This window comes from Pseudophryne corroboree, chromosome 8 (genome assembly GCF_028390025.1).
Source record: "Pseudophryne corroboree isolate aPseCor3 chromosome 8, aPseCor3.hap2, whole genome shotgun sequence".
NCBI classification, from domain to species: domain Eukaryota; kingdom Metazoa; phylum Chordata; class Amphibia; order Anura; family Myobatrachidae; genus Pseudophryne; species Pseudophryne corroboree.
The window spans coordinates 240,877,272-240,894,640 of record NC_086451.1 but is presented as its reverse complement, the minus strand read 5'-3'; the positions used below and the strand labels follow the sequence as shown (position 1 = coordinate 240,894,640).

General features: G+C 47.7%; 1 protein-coding gene across 3 annotated transcripts in view; it reads left to right on the top strand.

Annotated features, from left to right (window-relative positions):
* MED12 (mediator complex subunit 12) overlaps positions 1-17,369 on the top strand; it is a 272,752-nt gene that overhangs the window by 51,790 nt on the left and 203,593 nt on the right. For all 3 annotated transcript variants that reach the window (XM_063937138.1, XM_063937137.1, XM_063937136.1), the window contains exons 2-3: positions 16,834-16,938; positions 17,122-17,313. In XM_063937138.1, the coding sequence (XP_063793208.1) occupies positions 16,834-16,938; positions 17,122-17,313 (297 nt within the window). The remainder of the gene's footprint in view (positions 1-16,833; positions 16,939-17,121; positions 17,314-17,369) is intronic.

The window sequence follows — 17,369 nt, the reverse complement described above, 5'->3', positions numbered from 1 at the left end:
TGACTATACTTTGTACTAGATCAGGGGTGGAGAACCTTTTGACCTCCAGCTGTTGTTGAACTACACATCCCAGCGTGCCGTGCAACAGTTTTAGCATGGCCAGATAGCAAAACTGTAGCAAGGCATGCTGGTATGTGTAGTTCAACAACAGCTGGCGGGCCAAAGGTTCCCCACCCCTGATCTAGTACAAAGTATAGTCAAAATTGGCACTTAGCACAGATTTTTGACTTTGTACGATTTTGACTATCTGGGCTCTGAGGGAGTTCAAGGGAAATTGCATAGTCAGAATAGGACAAAGCAAGGATCTCGCCGTGTGTACACACCTTAAGCCAATCAGTGTGGTTTCCCCCCCCCCCCCCCATAAAATCATGTAGTTTTGGCAGTTTCTGCATAATTTTATGAGCTGTTGCTATGTACTAATAGCTTAATGCAGGAAATTTCACAGAAATCTTCTTTAAAAGACAAATGAGTGCTGCAAATCGCAGTCCCCATTATTATCAGTAGGACTACGATTTGACTCTTATGTTCCCAACTCTAAAGAGCCTCGCTAATGTAAGTTTGTCTCTCTCAGTTTATACCATCTTCTGATCCCTCTCCTGCAGCTACTAACTCCCTCCATCTGGAGACGTAAACAGACCCTGTTCCACTCCCCCGATATGCTGGGGAAGTAACTTGCAGAGACAGCAGTTATCGCTACTGCTAGCCTGTGAGTTACATAGTACATAGTAGGGATATTTTCATACAGAATAAAAATATCCATAGCGATACATATTGTTAATAATAGCGGCAGTACCACTTTTATTAATACATAAGCCTCTGATTGTTAGAAGAAAAGACAAATCACAAAGTGCTAATGATATGCGAAAGACATTCGTGTATGTAATCTTTTTTTCTCTAACGTCCTAGTGGATACTGGGGCTCTGTACTTTAGTAACATGGGGTATACATCGGGTCCACTGGAGCCTGTACTTTAAAACCTTTAGAGTGTATGTGTGTGTGGGCTGGCTCCTCCCCTCTATGCCTCTCCTACCAGACTCTGTTTAGAAAAATGTGCCCAAGGAGCCGGGTGCACTTCTCTGGAGCTCCAGAGTGTTTCTGTTAATTTTGTTTTAGTTTATTGTTTTTCTTGTAATCCTGGTTGGCAACCAGACTACCTGCTTCGTGGGACTTAGGGGGGGTCCAAACCAACCTCCTGAGGGTTAATTGTTAGTAATCCCAGCTGACAGGACACTGAGCTCCTGAGGTGCTGATCACACATAATTAGTATGTGTGTCCACGCCAGCAGCTAGCAGCCACCCTCTAACAGATGCTGGAGATCACAGGTGCGGTGAGTGTTACACCGGGGGCCCGGTTAGCGGGTACCCAGTGCAGTTTGGCAGCAGGTCGCGCGGCGGTCACGGGCCACAAGCTGTGGTGCCCGCCGCGGACATTACTGGCTCAGGGCTCATGCCCCACAGTTCTCACTGCCCCTAAGGGCTTGTCTGTACTGATAGGTATGTGACTCTCACTCATGGCCAGTATAATATTGTGAGGGACTCCGCACCATTGCAAGGGGCGGGGCTTTGCGGAGCGGGACCAGAGGCGGGAAGGCGCCATTTCCTGCTGCTGCGGACATCAAGGCTGCATGCACGCTGCTACTCCAGGGACCCACGCTGTTACAGACTCTGTACTGGTACCAGGGGATCATAGCAGGGGGGAGCACTACAGCGGTAGCGCTGCTGCACGTTTTATCAGCTTTATTCATATTATTTCACACACTGTGCTGCTGTGTGGGTGTGCTGGTCTCCGCTCCTCAATGTCACTCCGGGGGCTCTCTAGGGACTGTGTGGGGGTGTTATACAGTGAACTGCACTTCTTTTTACAGTATTTAAGGATGTCTGTAGACATGGTTGTGTGTACTGCTTGTAACTCTACCCCTTCATCAGGAGGGTCGCTCATGTGTGAACAGTGGTCCTTGTCTCCTCAGGGACACAGTTCACAGGCACCTGACTGGTTAGATAATTTTAAAAGCATGATTCAGAATGTATATTCAGAATTAGCTGCAGCTAAAAAGGAGAGACAGGTGTTGAAACAGTCTATTGATTGTATGGCTAAAACAGCTGATACCAAAAAGGGTTCTCTGCCCCCTCTCTCTGTTTCACATAAACGCTCACTACCACAGGTGCTCCAGTCTGATTCTGATCAACCTGATGTGGATGATGATGATATGTATGAAGACAGCTCTCTGTCCCCTGGTGTGGAAGCCCTCATTTATGCTGTTAGAGAGGTTCTTCAGTCAGTCGATCAGTCTGTATCCAGACTAAGAAATTGGTGCTACCGGTGCCAGGGGCTATCTCCTTTAAAGAGCCGGCTGACCGTACAATTGAGACCACTCTCAAGGCAATATATACGGCAGCAGGTGTAGCATAGCGACCCACAATTGTTTGTGGGTGGATTTCCAGGGCAGTAGTCAAGTGGTCTGATTCTGTTATTGATGGTTTGGAGACTCTGCCCCGGGATTAGGACATTACTCTGTTGCAACACATACAGGATGCTGCAAATTTGATGAGCGAGGCAATAAAAGAATTGTGTGAGATAAATGGCCGCACTACTGCTATGGCTGTTTTGGCACGCAGAGCTCTGTGGTTGCGTCAATGGTCAGCGGACGCGGATTCCAAAAAAGGGGTAGAGAATCTTCCCTTTACAGGTGATGCTTTGTTTGGTGACGAATTAAATAAATGGATCTCTGGCAATGGCTGGTAAGTCTACCTATCTGCCGACGGCTGCGCCACCTGTTACACGTTCTTACACAAGACCTTCCTTGCAGTCCTTTCATGTGGCGAGGTTCAGAGGCAGGAACAGGGGCGTCTCCACCACTCCGAACTCGTGGTAAGTCCCATAAACCTGAAGCTTCTGCCTCCCTGGACCAGACCACCGGATCCTCTGCCGCTAAGCCTTCCGTGTGATGGTTGGCCCCTGCAGCGGGGCGACTTTCAGGTGGGTGCTCGCCTTCAACACTTCGCCCACGATCCTTGGAGGAGGGACCTCATTTCCAAGGAATACTGGCTGGAATTTCAGGCTATTCCTCCTCAGATTTTTCAAATCGGGCTTGCCAGTTTTACCCGCAGCAAAAGTTATCTTACAAGAGCTATTCAAAAACTTTTGCGGACAGGGGTGGTGGTTCCAGTACCTCATCCGTTACGCAACAGGGGTTTTTACTCCAGTCTTCTTGTCGTTCCCAAACCAGACGGTTCGGTGCGACCCATCTTGAACCTGAAATCTTTAAACCCATATCTACGGGTGTTCAAATTCAAGATGGAATCCCTGCGGGCAGTGGTGTCCGATCTGGAGGAGGGGGAGTTCCTGGTATCGCTAGATGTCAAGGATGCTTACCTACACATTCCCATATGGCCCCCTCATCAGGTTTACTTCAGGTTCGCCATATTGGACGACCATTTTCAGTTTCGGGCCTTACCCTTTGTCTTGTCCACAGCTCCGACGTCTTCACCAAGGTCATGGTGGAGATGATGCTGCAGCTGCGCGTGATGGGAGTAGACATAGTCCCCTACTTGGACGATCTCCTGATAAAGGCTTTGTCCAGGGAGTGGCTGCTACACTGCATAGATCTGACGACCCGTCTGCTTACGGATCATGGGTGGTTCCTAAATTTTCAAAAGTCTCATCTGGACCCAACCCAACGGCTTCAGTTCCTAGGAATGATACTGGATACGGTTTCTCAAAAGGTGTTTCTTCCGCTTTACAATGCCTTGGCTATCCAGGCTATGGTCCGCTCAGTGCTCCGTCCTCGCAGAGTATCCATACATCTTTGTACCCGATTGCTGGGGAAGATGGTGGCTGCTTACGAGGCGATCCAATATGACAGATTTCATGCCCGGCCTTTTCAGCTGGATCTGCTGACAAATGGTAAGGGTCTCACCTTCACATGCATCAGGAAGTGACTTTATCTTCGAAAGTCCGGATTTCTCCATTATGGTGGTTTCAAGTTCCTCACCTGGTAGAAGGCAGGACTTTCAATATCCACTCGTGGATTCTTCTGATGACTAATGCCAGCCTCCGGGGTTGGGGGGGGGGGGGGGGGGGGGGCGGTGGCTGTGACCCAAGGGACCCAGTTCCAGGGCTTATGGTCACGTCAGGAATCTACTCTGCTGATACACATCCTGGAACTCAGGGCAGTTTACAATGTCCTTTTGCAAGCTTCTCATCTCATGAGGGAACAGACGATCCAGGTTCAATCTGACATCACCACGGCGGTGGCGTACATAAACCGACAAGGAGGAACAAGAAGCAGAGCAGCAATGCGAGAAGTGTCAAAAATACTCCTCTGGGCGGAGGCCAGCGCAAGGGCCATATCAGCCATATTCATTCCAGGAGTGGACAACTGAGAAGCAGACTTCCTCAGCAGACACGACCTCCATCCGGGGGAATGGAGCCTACATCCCCAGGTGTTTCAACAGTTTATTCACCGGTGTGGCTGTCCGCAGATAGATCTGATGGCTTCTTGTCTCAACAAGAAGCTATATCGTTATTGTTCCAGAACGAGGGATCTGCAGGCTGTAGCAGTGGACGCGTTCACGACACATTGGACGTACCAGTTTGTATACCTGTTCACTCCTTCCGCTAATCCCAAGGGTTCTAAAAAGACTAAGAAGGGAAAGCGTTCAAGCAATTCTATTTCTCTTACGTCCTAGAGGATGCTGGGGACTCCGTAAGGACCATGGGGTATAGACGGGCTCCGCAGGAGACATAGGCACTATAAAGAACTTTAGATGGGTGTGCACTGGCTCCTCCCTCTATGCCCCTCCTCCAGACCTCAGTTAGATCCTGTGCCCAGAGGAGACTGGGTACATTACAGGGGAGCTCTCCTGAGTTTCTCTGAAAAAGAATTTTGTTAGGTTTTTTTATTTTCAGGGAGCACTGCTGGCAACAGGCTCCCTGCATCGTAGGACTGGGGGAGAGAAGCAGACGTACTTAAATGATAGGCTCTGCTTCTTAGGCTACTGGACACCATTAGCTCCAGAGGATCGGAACACAGGTCTCACCCTCGCCGTTCGTCCCGGAGCTGCGCCGCCGTCCTCCTCACAGAGCCGAAAGATAGAAGCTGGGTGAGTATACGAAGAAAGAAGACTTCACAGGTGGCAGAAGACTTCAGATCTTCTCTGAGGTAGCGCGCCATTGCTCCCACACACAACACACACAGCGGGCACTGATTGGTGCAGGGTGCAGGGGGGGGCGCCCTGGGCAGCAATATTAAACCTCTAGGGACTGGCTATATATATATATATATATATATATATATATATATATATATATATATATATATTAGCACAGAAAGTTTAGGCGGCACTCAGAGGACTTAAGATGCTGAAAATAAACCGGCACTATCGCCTACATGTCATCAACGTTTCAGTTTTATTTCAAAAACTTTCGTCAGGATACAGAACAGTATAAACCACATACCTTTATAGACAATACACCCACAGTGTCAGGCTCGTGGTCCCGGGGCCGTGGCCGAGGTAGATGACGTCACACAAGGTGCGACGGGTGCTGCGTTTACACAGAGTCCCGTCAGCCGTAGCCTGGAAACCAACAAACAAATAGAAAAGACTAATTAACCCTCATAACCCCCAAAGATGTACAGTGAGCAATATTCCATGACTGAGCTTAATAGTAACAATCTGGTGTGACCACTACGTACTGGTTTACCATGAATATAAGAAACAAGCACTTATTTTAAATCAAAAAACTGCTGAGAAGCAGACTGTAGAATAATATCCCAATAACCCGATTTGTGTGGAGGTTTCTTCCTCCAACACTGGGGTTATGTAGCACAATAACAAAAAATAAACAAACAATGAATGTAGCAATGTGCACTAGAAGCATGCAGTTCTATGGATAAATAGCTACACACACTGCAATTATAGACCACACAGTACCGTTCACATTAAGTCACCTTCTAATTAAATGAAAATAAACCTTAAGGCGTGTTAAAGTGTGGGCAGCGCCAATTTATAGCACAAGTCCAAAGTCCATAATCTATGCTTCTTCTTACTCCGAATGAGAGTAACATACCACAGCTGGTTTAGACACAGCTGTGGTATGTTACTCTCATTCGGAGTAAGAAGAAGCATAGATTATGGACTTTGGACTTGTGCTATAAATTGGCGCTGCCCACACCTTAACACGCCTTAAGGTTTATTTTCATTTAATTAGAAGGTGACTTAATGTGAACGGTACTGTGTGGTCTATAATTGCAGTGTGTGTAGCTATTTATCCATAGAACTGCATGCTTCTAGTGCACATTGCTACATTCATTGTTTGTTTATTTTTTGTTATTGTGCTACATAACCCCAGTGTTGGAGGAAGAAACCTCCACACAAATCGGGTTATTGGGATATTATTCTACAGTCTGCTTCTCAGCAGTTTTTTGATTTAAAATAAGTGCTTGTTTCTTATATTCCTGGTAAACCAGTACGTAGTGGTCACACCAGATTGTTACTATTAAGCTCAGTCATGGAATATTGCTCACTGTACATCTTTGGGGGTTATGAGGGTTAATTAGTCTTTTCTATTTGTTTGTTGGTTTCCAGGCTACGGCTGACGGGACTCGGTGTAAACGCAGCACCCGTCGCACCTTGTGTGACATCATCTACCTCGGCCACGGCCCCGGGACCACGAGCCTGACACTGTGGGTGTATTGTCTATAAAGGTATGTGGTTTATACTGTTCTGTATCCTGACGAAAGTTTTTAAAATAAAACTGAAACGTTGATGACATGTAGGCGATAGTGCCGTTTTTTTTCAGCATCTTAAGTCCTCTGAGTGCCGCCTAAACCTTCTGTGCTATATATTCCACTTTTAGTGGTAAGGAAGGCACCAAGGCGATTTCTAACTTGTCAGACGGAGTGCCAGCCAACGCAACAAGTCTAATATATATATATATATATATATATATATATATATATATATATGTGTGTGTGTATATATATATATATATATATATATATATATATATATATATATATATATATATATAATAATATGCATATGCTGCGGAGGCAGTATATATAATAATCCCCCACCAGTATTGGGAAAATTGAGCGGGACCGAAGCCCGCCGCTGAGGGGGGCGGAGCTTGATCCTCCAGCACTAACCAGCGCAATGTTCTCCACAGCACACTGCAGAGAAGCTGGCTCCCCGGACTCTCCCCTGCTGAACACTGTGACAGAGGGCAAAAAAGAGGGGGGGGGGGGGGCACTTTTAATGGCGCAGTGAGTGTATAAATATATGTTTATCTGGGAAGTTTGTTTCCAGTGTCAGTTGGCGCTGGGTGTGTGCTGGCATACTCTCTCTCTGTCTCTCCAAGGGGCCTTATTGGGGAACTGTCTCCATATAGATATATCCCTGTGTGTGTGGGGGTGTCGGTACGCGTGTGTTGGCATGTCTGAAGCGGAAGGCTCATCTAAGGAGGAGGTGGAGCAGATGATTGTGGTGTCTCTGTCGGCATGTGGAATGTTTTAAATGCAAATGTGGCTTTATTACATAAGAGATTAGACAAAGCAGAGTCCAGGGATAATACAGGGAGTCAATCAATGGCTTTGACGGTGTCCCAGGGCCCTTCAGGGTCTCAAAAACGTCCCCTATACCAAATAGCAGACACTGATACCGACACGGATTCTGACTCCAGTGTCGACTACGATGATGCGAGGTTACACCCAAGGGTGGCCAAAAGTATTCATTATATGATTATTGCAATAAAAGATGTTTTGCATATCACGGATGACCCCTCTATCCCTGACAAGAGGGTACACATGTTTAAGGAAAAGAAACCTGAGGTAACCTTTCCCCCATCTCATGAGCTGAACGAGTTATTTGAAAAGGCTTGGGAAACTCCAGACAAGAAACTGCAGATTCCCAAAAGAATTCTTATGGCGTATCCTTTCCCTGCGCAGGACAGGTTACGGTGGGAATCCTCACCCAGGGTGGCCAAGGCTTTAACGCGCTTGTCCAAAAAGGTGGCGCTACCGTCTCCAGACACGGCAGCCCTCAAGGATCCTGCTGATCGCAGACAGGAAACTACCTTAAAATCAATTTATACACATACGGGGGCTTTGCTCAAACCGGCAATAGCGTCGGCTTGGGTTTGTAGCGCTGTAGCAGCTTGGACTGATACCTTGTCAGCTGACATTGATACCCTAGATAGGGATACCATTTTATTGATCTTAGGTCACATTAAAGACGCAGTCTTATATATGAGAGACGCTCAGAGAGACGTTGGTCTGCTAGGTTCGAGAGCCAACGCCATGGCGATTTCGGCTAGGCGAGCCCTGTGGACCCGCCAATGGACGGGTGATGCCGACTCAAAGAAACGTATGGAAGTTGTACCTTAAAAAGGTGAGTATTTATTTGGGGAAGGTCTCGCAGACCTGGTTTCCACAGCTACCGCGGGTAAATCTACCTTTTTACCTTTATGTTTCTCCACAGCAAAAGAAAACGCCGCAATATCAGATGCATAAGTCCAGAAGGGGTCGGGGCTCTTCCTTCCTCGCCAGAGGTAAGGGTAGAGGGAAAAAACTGCTGGCTACGGCTAGTTTCCAGGAGCAGAAGTCCTCCCCGGCTTCTACTAAATCCACCGCATGACGCTGGGGCTCCACTGAAGGAGTCCGCGCCGGTGGGACCACGTCTTCGACTCTTCAGCCACGTCTGGGTTCAGTCAGACGTGGATCCTTGGGCAATGGAAATTGTATCCCAGGGTTACAAGCTGGAATTCGAAGACGTGCCTCCTCGCCGATTTTTCAAATCGGCTTTACCAGATTCTCCCCCAGAAAGGGAGATAGTTTTAGCTGCAATTCAAAAACTGTGTCAACAACAAGTGGTTGTCGAGGTTCCCCTAGTTCAACAGGGGAAGGGGTACTATTCTACCGTATTTGTGGTCCTGAAACCGGATGGCTCGGTCAGACCCATTCTAAATTTAAAATCCCTAAACCTGTACTTGAAAAAGTTAAAATTCAAGATGGAATCGCTCAGGGCGGTTATCTCCAGCTTGGAAGGGGGGGATTTTATGGTTTTACTAGACATAAAGGATGCATACCTTCATGTCCCCATATATCCCCCTCATCAGGCGTACCTGAGATTCGCTGTACAGGACTGTCATTACCAGTTTCAGACGTTGCCGTTTGGGCTTTCCACGGCCCCGAGGATTTTCACCAAGGTAATGGCGGAAATGATGGTGCTCCTGCAGGGAGTCACAATTATCCCGTACTTGGACGATCTCCTGATAAAAGCGAGATCGAGAGATCAGTTGCTTAAAAGCGTGTCGCTCTCCCTGAGAGTGTTGCAGCAACTTGGCTGGATTCTAAATCTACCAAAGTCACAGTTGGTTCCAACGACTCGGCTATCTTTCTTAGGCATGATTCTGGACACGGAACAAGAGGGTTTTTCTCCCAATGGAAAAAGCCCAGGAACTCCAGAACATGGTCAGAGACCTGTTAAAACTGAAAAGAGTGTCAGTCCATCAATGCACTCGAGTACTGGGGAAAATGGTGCCGACCTACGAGGCCATCCCCTTCGGCAGGTTTCATGCGAGGACGTTTCAGTGGGACCTTCTGGACAAGTGGTCCGGGTCCCATCTTCAAATTCATCATAAAATAAGCCTGTCCCCCAGGGCCAGGACGTCTCTCCTGTGGTGGCTGCAGAGTGCTCACCTTCTAGAGGGTCGCAGGTTCGGCATTCAGGACTGGGTTCTGGTGACCACGGACGCGAGCTTCCGCGGATGGGGAGCAGTCACACAAGGAAGAAACTTTCAGGGGATATGGTCAAGCCAGGAGGCTTGTCTACACATCAACGTACTGGAATTGAGGGCCATATACAACGGCCTGCGTCAAGCGGAGAATCTTCTTCGCGAACTACCGGTTCTGATTCAATCAGACAACGTCACAGCCGTGGCTCATGTATACCGCCCAGGCGGAACAAGGAGCAGAGTGGCAATGGCAGAAGCCACTAGGATTCTGCGCTGGGCGGAAAATCACATAAGCGCTTTGGCAGCAGTTTTCATTCCGGGAGTGGACAACTGGGAAGCAGACTTCCTCAGCAGACACGATCTACATCCAGGAGAGTGGGGACTTCATCAAGAAGTTTTTGCAGAGATAACAAGTCGTTGGGGACTTCCTCAAATAGACATGATGGCGTCACGCCTCAACAAGAAGCTTCGGAGGTATTGTGCCAGGTCAATGGACCCTCAGGCAGTAGCAGTGGACGCCCTGGTGACACCGTGGGTGTTTCAGTTGGTCTATGTGTTCCCTCCTCTTCCACTCATCTCAAAGATATTGAGAATCATAAGACGAAAAAGAGTGCAGACAATACTCATTGTTCCAGATTGGCCTCGAAGGGCCTGGTATTCAGATCTTCAGGAAATGCTAACAGAAGATTCGTGGCCTCTTCCTCTCAGAGAGGACCTGTTGCAACAGGGGCCCTGCGTGTTCCAAGACTTACCACGGTTACGTTTGACGGCATGGCGGTTGAACACCGAATCCTAGCTGGGAAAGGCATTCCGGAAGAAGTCATCCCTACTCTGATAAAGGCTAGGAAGGAGGTGACGGCGAAACATTATCACCGTATCTGGAGAAAGTATGTATCTTGGTGTGAATCTAAGAATGCTCCTACGGAAGATTTCCATCTGGGCCGTTTTCTCCACTTTCTGCAGACAGGAGTGGATATGGGCCTTAAATTAGGCTCCATTAAGGTACAGATTTCGGCCCTATCAATTTTCTTTCAGAAGGAATTGGCTTCTATCCCAGAAGTCCAGACTTTTGTAAAGGGAGTGCTGCACATACAGCCTCCTTTTGTGCCCCCAGTGGCACCATGGGACCTTAACGTGGTGTTACAGTTCCTAAAATCTCACTGGTTTGAGCCCCTTCAAACAGTGGATTAAAATTTCTCACTTGGAAGGTGGTCATGTTGTTGGCCTTGGCATCTGCAAGGCGGGTGTCTGAATTGGCGGCTTTATCTCACAAAAGCCCCTATCTGATGTTCCATGTGGATAGAACAGAGTTGAGGACTCGTCCTCAATTTTTGCCTAAGGTGGTTTCATCGTTTCATATGACCCAACCTATTGACGTGCCGGTGGCTACGAGTGACTTGGAGGATTCCAAGTCCCTGGATGTAGTCAGGGCCTTAAAAATTTACGTAGCCAGGACGGCTCGGGTTAGGAAAACAGTGCGTTTGTCCTGTATGCAGCCAACAAGGTTGGCGCTCCTGCTTCTAAGCAGACTATTGCTCGCTGGATCTGTAACACGATTCAGCAGGCTCATTCTACGGCTGGATTGCCGTTACCAAATTCGGTAAAGGCCCATTCCACTAGAAAGGTGGGCTCTTCTTGGGCGGCTGCCCGAGGCGTCTCGGCATTACAGCTTTGCCGAGCGGCGACTTGGTCGGGTTCAAACACTTTTGCAAAATTCTACAAGTTTGATACCCTGGCTGATGAGGACCTCATGTTTGCTTAATCTGTGCTGCAGAGTCATCTGCACTCTCCCGCCCTGTCTGGAGCTTTGGTATAATCCCCATGGTCCTTACGGAGTCCCCAGCATCCTCTAGGACGTAAGAGAAAATAAGATTTTAAACCTACCGGTAAATCTTTTTCTCCTAGACCGTAGAGGATGCTGGGCGCCCGTCCCAGTGCGGACGTATTTCTGCAAGACTTGTATATAGTTATTGCTTACATAAGGGTTTATGTTACAGTTTTGATCAGTCTCGGGCTGATGCTGTTTTGTTTCATACTGTTAACTGGTTGCGTATATTCCAGGTTATACGGTGTGGATGGTGTGGGCTGGTATGAATCTTGCCCTTTAGATTAACAAAAATCCTTTCCTCGTACTGTCCGTCTCCTCTGGGCACAGTTTCTCTAACTGAGGTCTGGAGGAGGGGCATAGAGGGAGGAGCCAGTGCACACCCATCTAAAGTTTGTTATAGTGCCCATGTCTCTTGCGGAGCCCGTCTATACCCCATGGTCCTTACGGAGTCCCCAGCATCCTCTACGGACTAGAAGAAAAAGATTTACCGGTAGGTTTAAAATCTTATTTTGTCCCTGTTTGACCTCAACGGGCGTGGTACTCGGACGTCCTCACCATGGCTCTAGAACAGGGGTGGGGAACCTTTTTTCTACCGAGGGCCATTTGGATATTTATAAAATCCTTCGGGGGCCATACAAAAATTTTCAACTTAAAAAATGACCCTGCCCCCCAGTAGGTATGCCCCTTAGAGTTACTGTGTGTGCGCGCCGGAGGCGCGCACGCGCCAAAAAAATGGGTGTGGCCAGTTAAAATGGGACATGATACACATATGCCCCCAATAGTGCGGTGCCAGATCCACAATTGCCCCCACAGTGCCAGGTATACAAATGCCCCTCACAGTGCCAGGTATACAGATGCCCCTCACAGTGCCAGGTATACAGATGCCCCCACAGTGCCAGGTATACAGATGCCCCCACAGTGCCAGGTATACAAATGCCCCTCACAGTGCCAGGTATACAAATACCCCCTACAGTGCCAGGTATACAAATGCCCCTCACAGTGCCAGGTATACAAATGCCCCTCACAGTGCCAGGTATACAAATGCCCCCCACAGTGCCAGGTATACAAATACCCCCCACAGTGCCAGGTATACAGCCCCCACAGTGCCAGGTATACAGATTCCCCCACAGTGCCAGGTATACAAATACCCCCCACAGTGCCAGGTATACAGATTCCCCCACAGTGCCAGGTATACAGATTCCCCCACAGTGCCAGGTATACAAATGCCCCCCACAGTGCCAGGTATACAAATACCCCCCACAGTGCCAGGTATACAGCCCCCACAGTGCCAGGTATACAAATACCCCCCACAGTGCCAGGTATACAGCCCCCACAGTGCCAGGTATACAAATGCCCTCCCCTCTCCCCTTACCGTGGACGCGACGGAGGAGAGCGAGGCTGTCGGGTGAAAGCGGTGGCGTGTAGTACTTCAAATCAGCCGCCGGTTCGAGAGCCAATCAGAGCTCGCGGACCGGCAGCCGCGGCTCCTGATTGGCTGCCGGTCCGCGAGCTCTGATTGGCTCACGGACCGGCGGCTGGTTTGAAGTACTACACGCCGCTGGTCCCATTCTACAGCCGCGCTCTCCTCCGTCTCCCTGCTTTGACAGCTGAGTCACGCTGCCGCCCGACTGAGCGGCAGCGTGTCTCACTGACACAACCTGGTGGGCCGGACCAAACGGCTTCGCGGGCCGTATACGGCCAGCGGGCCGGAGGTTCCCCACCCCTGCTCTAGAAGATCCCTGGCCTTTGCCGCTCCGCAAGGATCTTCTTCAACAGGGTCCGTTCGTCTATCCAGACTTAAAGCGGCTAGGTTTGACGGCTTGGAAGTTGAGAGGGATGTTCTAGCAAGAAAAGGTCTTCCCTCCCGGGTTATTTCCACCATGGTCCAGGCCAGGAAGATGGTTACGTCAAAATATTATCGTATCTGGAAATAGTATGTTTCGTGGCGTGAAAATAAGAAAATGTCTCCTGTGGAATTTCAAATTGGTCGTTTTCTACTTTTCCTACAAGCGGGAGTGGATATATGGGCCTATGCTTAGGCTCCATCAGTGTCCGCAAGACGTGTCTCTGAATTGGGGTCCTTATCCTGTAAGAGCCCTTATTTGATTTTTCATGAAGACAGGGCGGAACTCAGGACCCGTCCTCAGTTTTTGCCGAAAGTGGTTTCAGCTTTTCATGTCAATCAACCCATTGTGGTTTCGGTGTTCTCTAACGCTTCCATTGGACCAGAGTACTTGGATGTAGTGAGGACTCTGAAGGTTTATGTCAAGAGGACGGCTTGTCATCGGAAATCTGACTCGCTGTTTGTCCTCTATGATGCCGCAAAGATTGGTCGTCCGGCTTCCAAGCAATCCATTACTCGTTGGCTCAGGTTGACCATCAACAAGCCTATACTTCAGTGGCTCTGTCTTTGCTGATGTCTATTCAGGCCCACTCAATGAGATCCGTGGGCTCTTCCTGGGCGGACCTGATCTATACCCCATGGTACTAAAGTAGAGAACCCCAGTATCCACTATGGACTACGAGAAAAAGAATTACCGGTAGGTATCATATTCCTATTTTTCAATGGCGCCATATGGGATCTGCAGCGCCCAGTTACAGAGTACATAAACAAATAGGCAAAACAAGAAAACAGTGACTTACAGTTCAAGACAATATAGGACAAGTTCAGGGTATGTAAACATAGCTGCATCAGCAGACGACACTGAAATAAATATTAGGGCGGCAGAAAACTGGCGGATTTGGTGCCGTCGAAGGGAATATTGAAAAGATAGGTTAAGTCAGAGATGGAAAAGCACATGAAGGAAGAGGGCACTGCTCATGAAAGGGGAGGGGAGGGGCTCACAGACAGGGGTGACACAGATGGGGGTCGAAAATGAGTGTGGGACAGAGGGCTTAAAATGAGACAGCTGGTTTAGTGAAGCCCATTTGAAGTTTTGTGGAGAGCCTGAGGGGGAGAGGTAGAGAATTCCAGAGAAAGGGAGCAGCACGTGCAAAATCTTGGAGGTAGGCTTGGGAGGAGGTAATCAGTAAGCAGGAGAGGTGACGGGCAGGAGTATAAAGGAAGATAAGGTCAGAGATGTAAACGGGTAGGAGTGGGTGAGGGCTTTGTAGGTGAGTGAGAAGCTTTAAATGGATTCTGAAGGGGAAGGGAGCAAGTGAAGGTCTTGTAAGAGAGGGGAGGTGCGTGCAGTATGTTTTGTGAGGAAGATGAGCCTGGCAGCAGCATTGAGGATAGATTGAAGTGGAGAGAGGCATTTGTCAGGGATGCCACATAGGAGAAGATTACAGTAGTTCAGTCTGGAGATGACTAGTGAGTGGATAAGGGTCTTCATGGTATCCTGGGTGAGAAATGGTCTGATAAGGGCCATGACTTCCTCACCAGATACATGGGAGAAAGATGCCAGAACTGGTAAGAGGGATGAGGAGGTGTAGTAAGGGAGAGGAGGTGGCTGGTTGCTGATGGTTTGGTTGGAAGTGATGTCCTGACGTGTGGAGTCAATTTTGGGAGTGAATTAAGTGCCAAAATTAAGAGCTGAGAGTAAGTATTGGAGATGAGGTGGGGATGGGCAGAGGAGGGAGTTGAGGGTGGCAAAGAGGTGTCGGGGGTTGGAAGACTGGGAGGAGATGAGGTTCTTGAAGTATGACTGTTTAGCGAGCTGAAGGGTAGCACTGAAGGTTGAGAGCTTACGTTTGAAATGGAGCAAGTCTGCCTTAAAGCATGACTTCCTCCACTGTTACTCAGCAGTACGTGAGCATTTTTGAAGATATCTGGTGCATTTGGTGTGCCAGGGTTGAGGTGTAGATATGCGAGGGTGAATGGTGGTCGGTGGAGCGACAGCTAAGAGCAGAAGTAAGGGAAGCATTGTATAGGGAAGTGGCTTGTTCAGGACATGAGAGAGAAGTGAGTCACGCAGGGAGGATAGGGAAGTGGTATTGATAGCCTCAATGTTATGTTTAGTGATGATAGTCTTAGGAGGTAGAGATGGAGTAGCAGAGAGATAAGTTAAAGGAGAGCAGGTGGTGGTCAGAGAGGGGAAATGGGGAGTTTGAGAAATCAGAAATATCACAACGGTAAGTGAAGACCAGATCCAGTGAGCTCCCATTCACATGGGAGGAGGTCCACTGGGAGAGACCGAGGGAAGAGTTAAGAGTAAGGAGTTTAGAGGCAGGGGATTTTGTGGCGATATCGATTGGGATGTTGAAATCACCTAAGATAATTGGAGGGAATGTTAGAAGAGAGGAAGCAAAGTTGTCAAGGAATTGGAGTCAAGAAATTACTGACTGGCTTGTGTGCCAATGCCAACACTGGTGAACAGAATGCATAAAAGCTGCATAATGAATAATATTCTGTACTGTAGGTTCATGCTATAGCATTTAAGTGGAGCTTTACGGTGGTAACTTTTCAGTGTTTATGAGAAACTTGATATATCAGTACGTTATGTATCCTGGAAGATATTTAGGACTTTTTGGTTATATTTCTCATTTAGAAAGTTAGCATTTCCATCTTTTTTGAGGGCAACAAACAGTCTTTTGGGGGAATTCAATTGGTATTTTCGCTGGCAGATGGCGACCAATGGAGCTATTTAAATGTAGGTCTGTTCTGGCGCGATCGGCTGTCGGTGCTGGCATTTCAGCTCGAACAAACCCCCCGTTGGTGGCAAGCTGAAATGATTGAAAAGTGACCTGTTTTAGCTCTTAAGCTGGACTTTTAGGCTAGTTTAGCTGCTTTATGCGTCTAAACCTGACACTATCTCCCGTCACTTTAGAAAGGAGATCGGGCGGTGATATCAATTGAATTCTCCCCCCCTTTGTGTCACTAAGGGGTCTATTCATGAATCAGTGAAAAGGGTTAAGATACCCATGGCAATTAAATGGCTGCTACATATAATTTTATTGAATGCACTTTAGAAATGTTACCTCAGCACTTGTTGCCATGGGCAACTTCTCCACTAGCTTACTTCTCCACTGTTTTTACTGCTTTATGAATAGTCCTCTTTATACCAACTTGTGCAATTTTGTTTCTGACTACGTTTCAATAAGCGCTCCCAGAGAGCCTAATATCAGATTAGTGGAGGCAGATTTAAGTTAACTATAGCTTACTTCAGCAAAATTGGAAACGCTGTGTTACTCTAGAAACTGCTTCTCTACAGCTTAAGTGAGTTAAATTCAGGTTTGTAGAAGCACTTTGCATATAGATAGAATAATGTGCAGCGTGTTTCGTTTCTAGCTCTGTCTGAGGTGCTCATGCTAAATGTTTATTTACTCAGGACGAGCTAACTGCTCTTAACGTAAAACAAGGATTCAATAACCAGCCAGCTGTATCAGGAGATGAACATGGCAGTGCTAAGAATGTCAATTTTAACCCAGCCAAGGTATTTATTTTATTCTTTTGCCAGTGTTCTTTATACCTGTGTGTTTCTCCTTTTCCGATATACAGTATACTGTTGTCATTCAACATCCTTCCGCGTTTTCAAATGGTCTATCCTTAGTTTCTCACCCTCCATTTTCAGAAACCCCATCTTGATGTTCTCGCTTTCTCCATCTACTTTTCACAGATCAGCTCAAACTTCAGTAATATCATGGCAGAAAAGCTGCGATGTAATACTCTGCCAGACACTGGTCGCAGGAAGCCACAAGTTAACCAGAAGGACAACTTTTGGTTGGTAACCGCTCGCTCCCAGAGCTCCATAAATAACTGGTTCACAGATCTTGCTGGAACCAAACCTCTCACATATCTTGCTAAGAAGGTGAGCGCTACAACTTTAATAAAATAGACTTCTACAGTTTAAATGACAGTATAAAA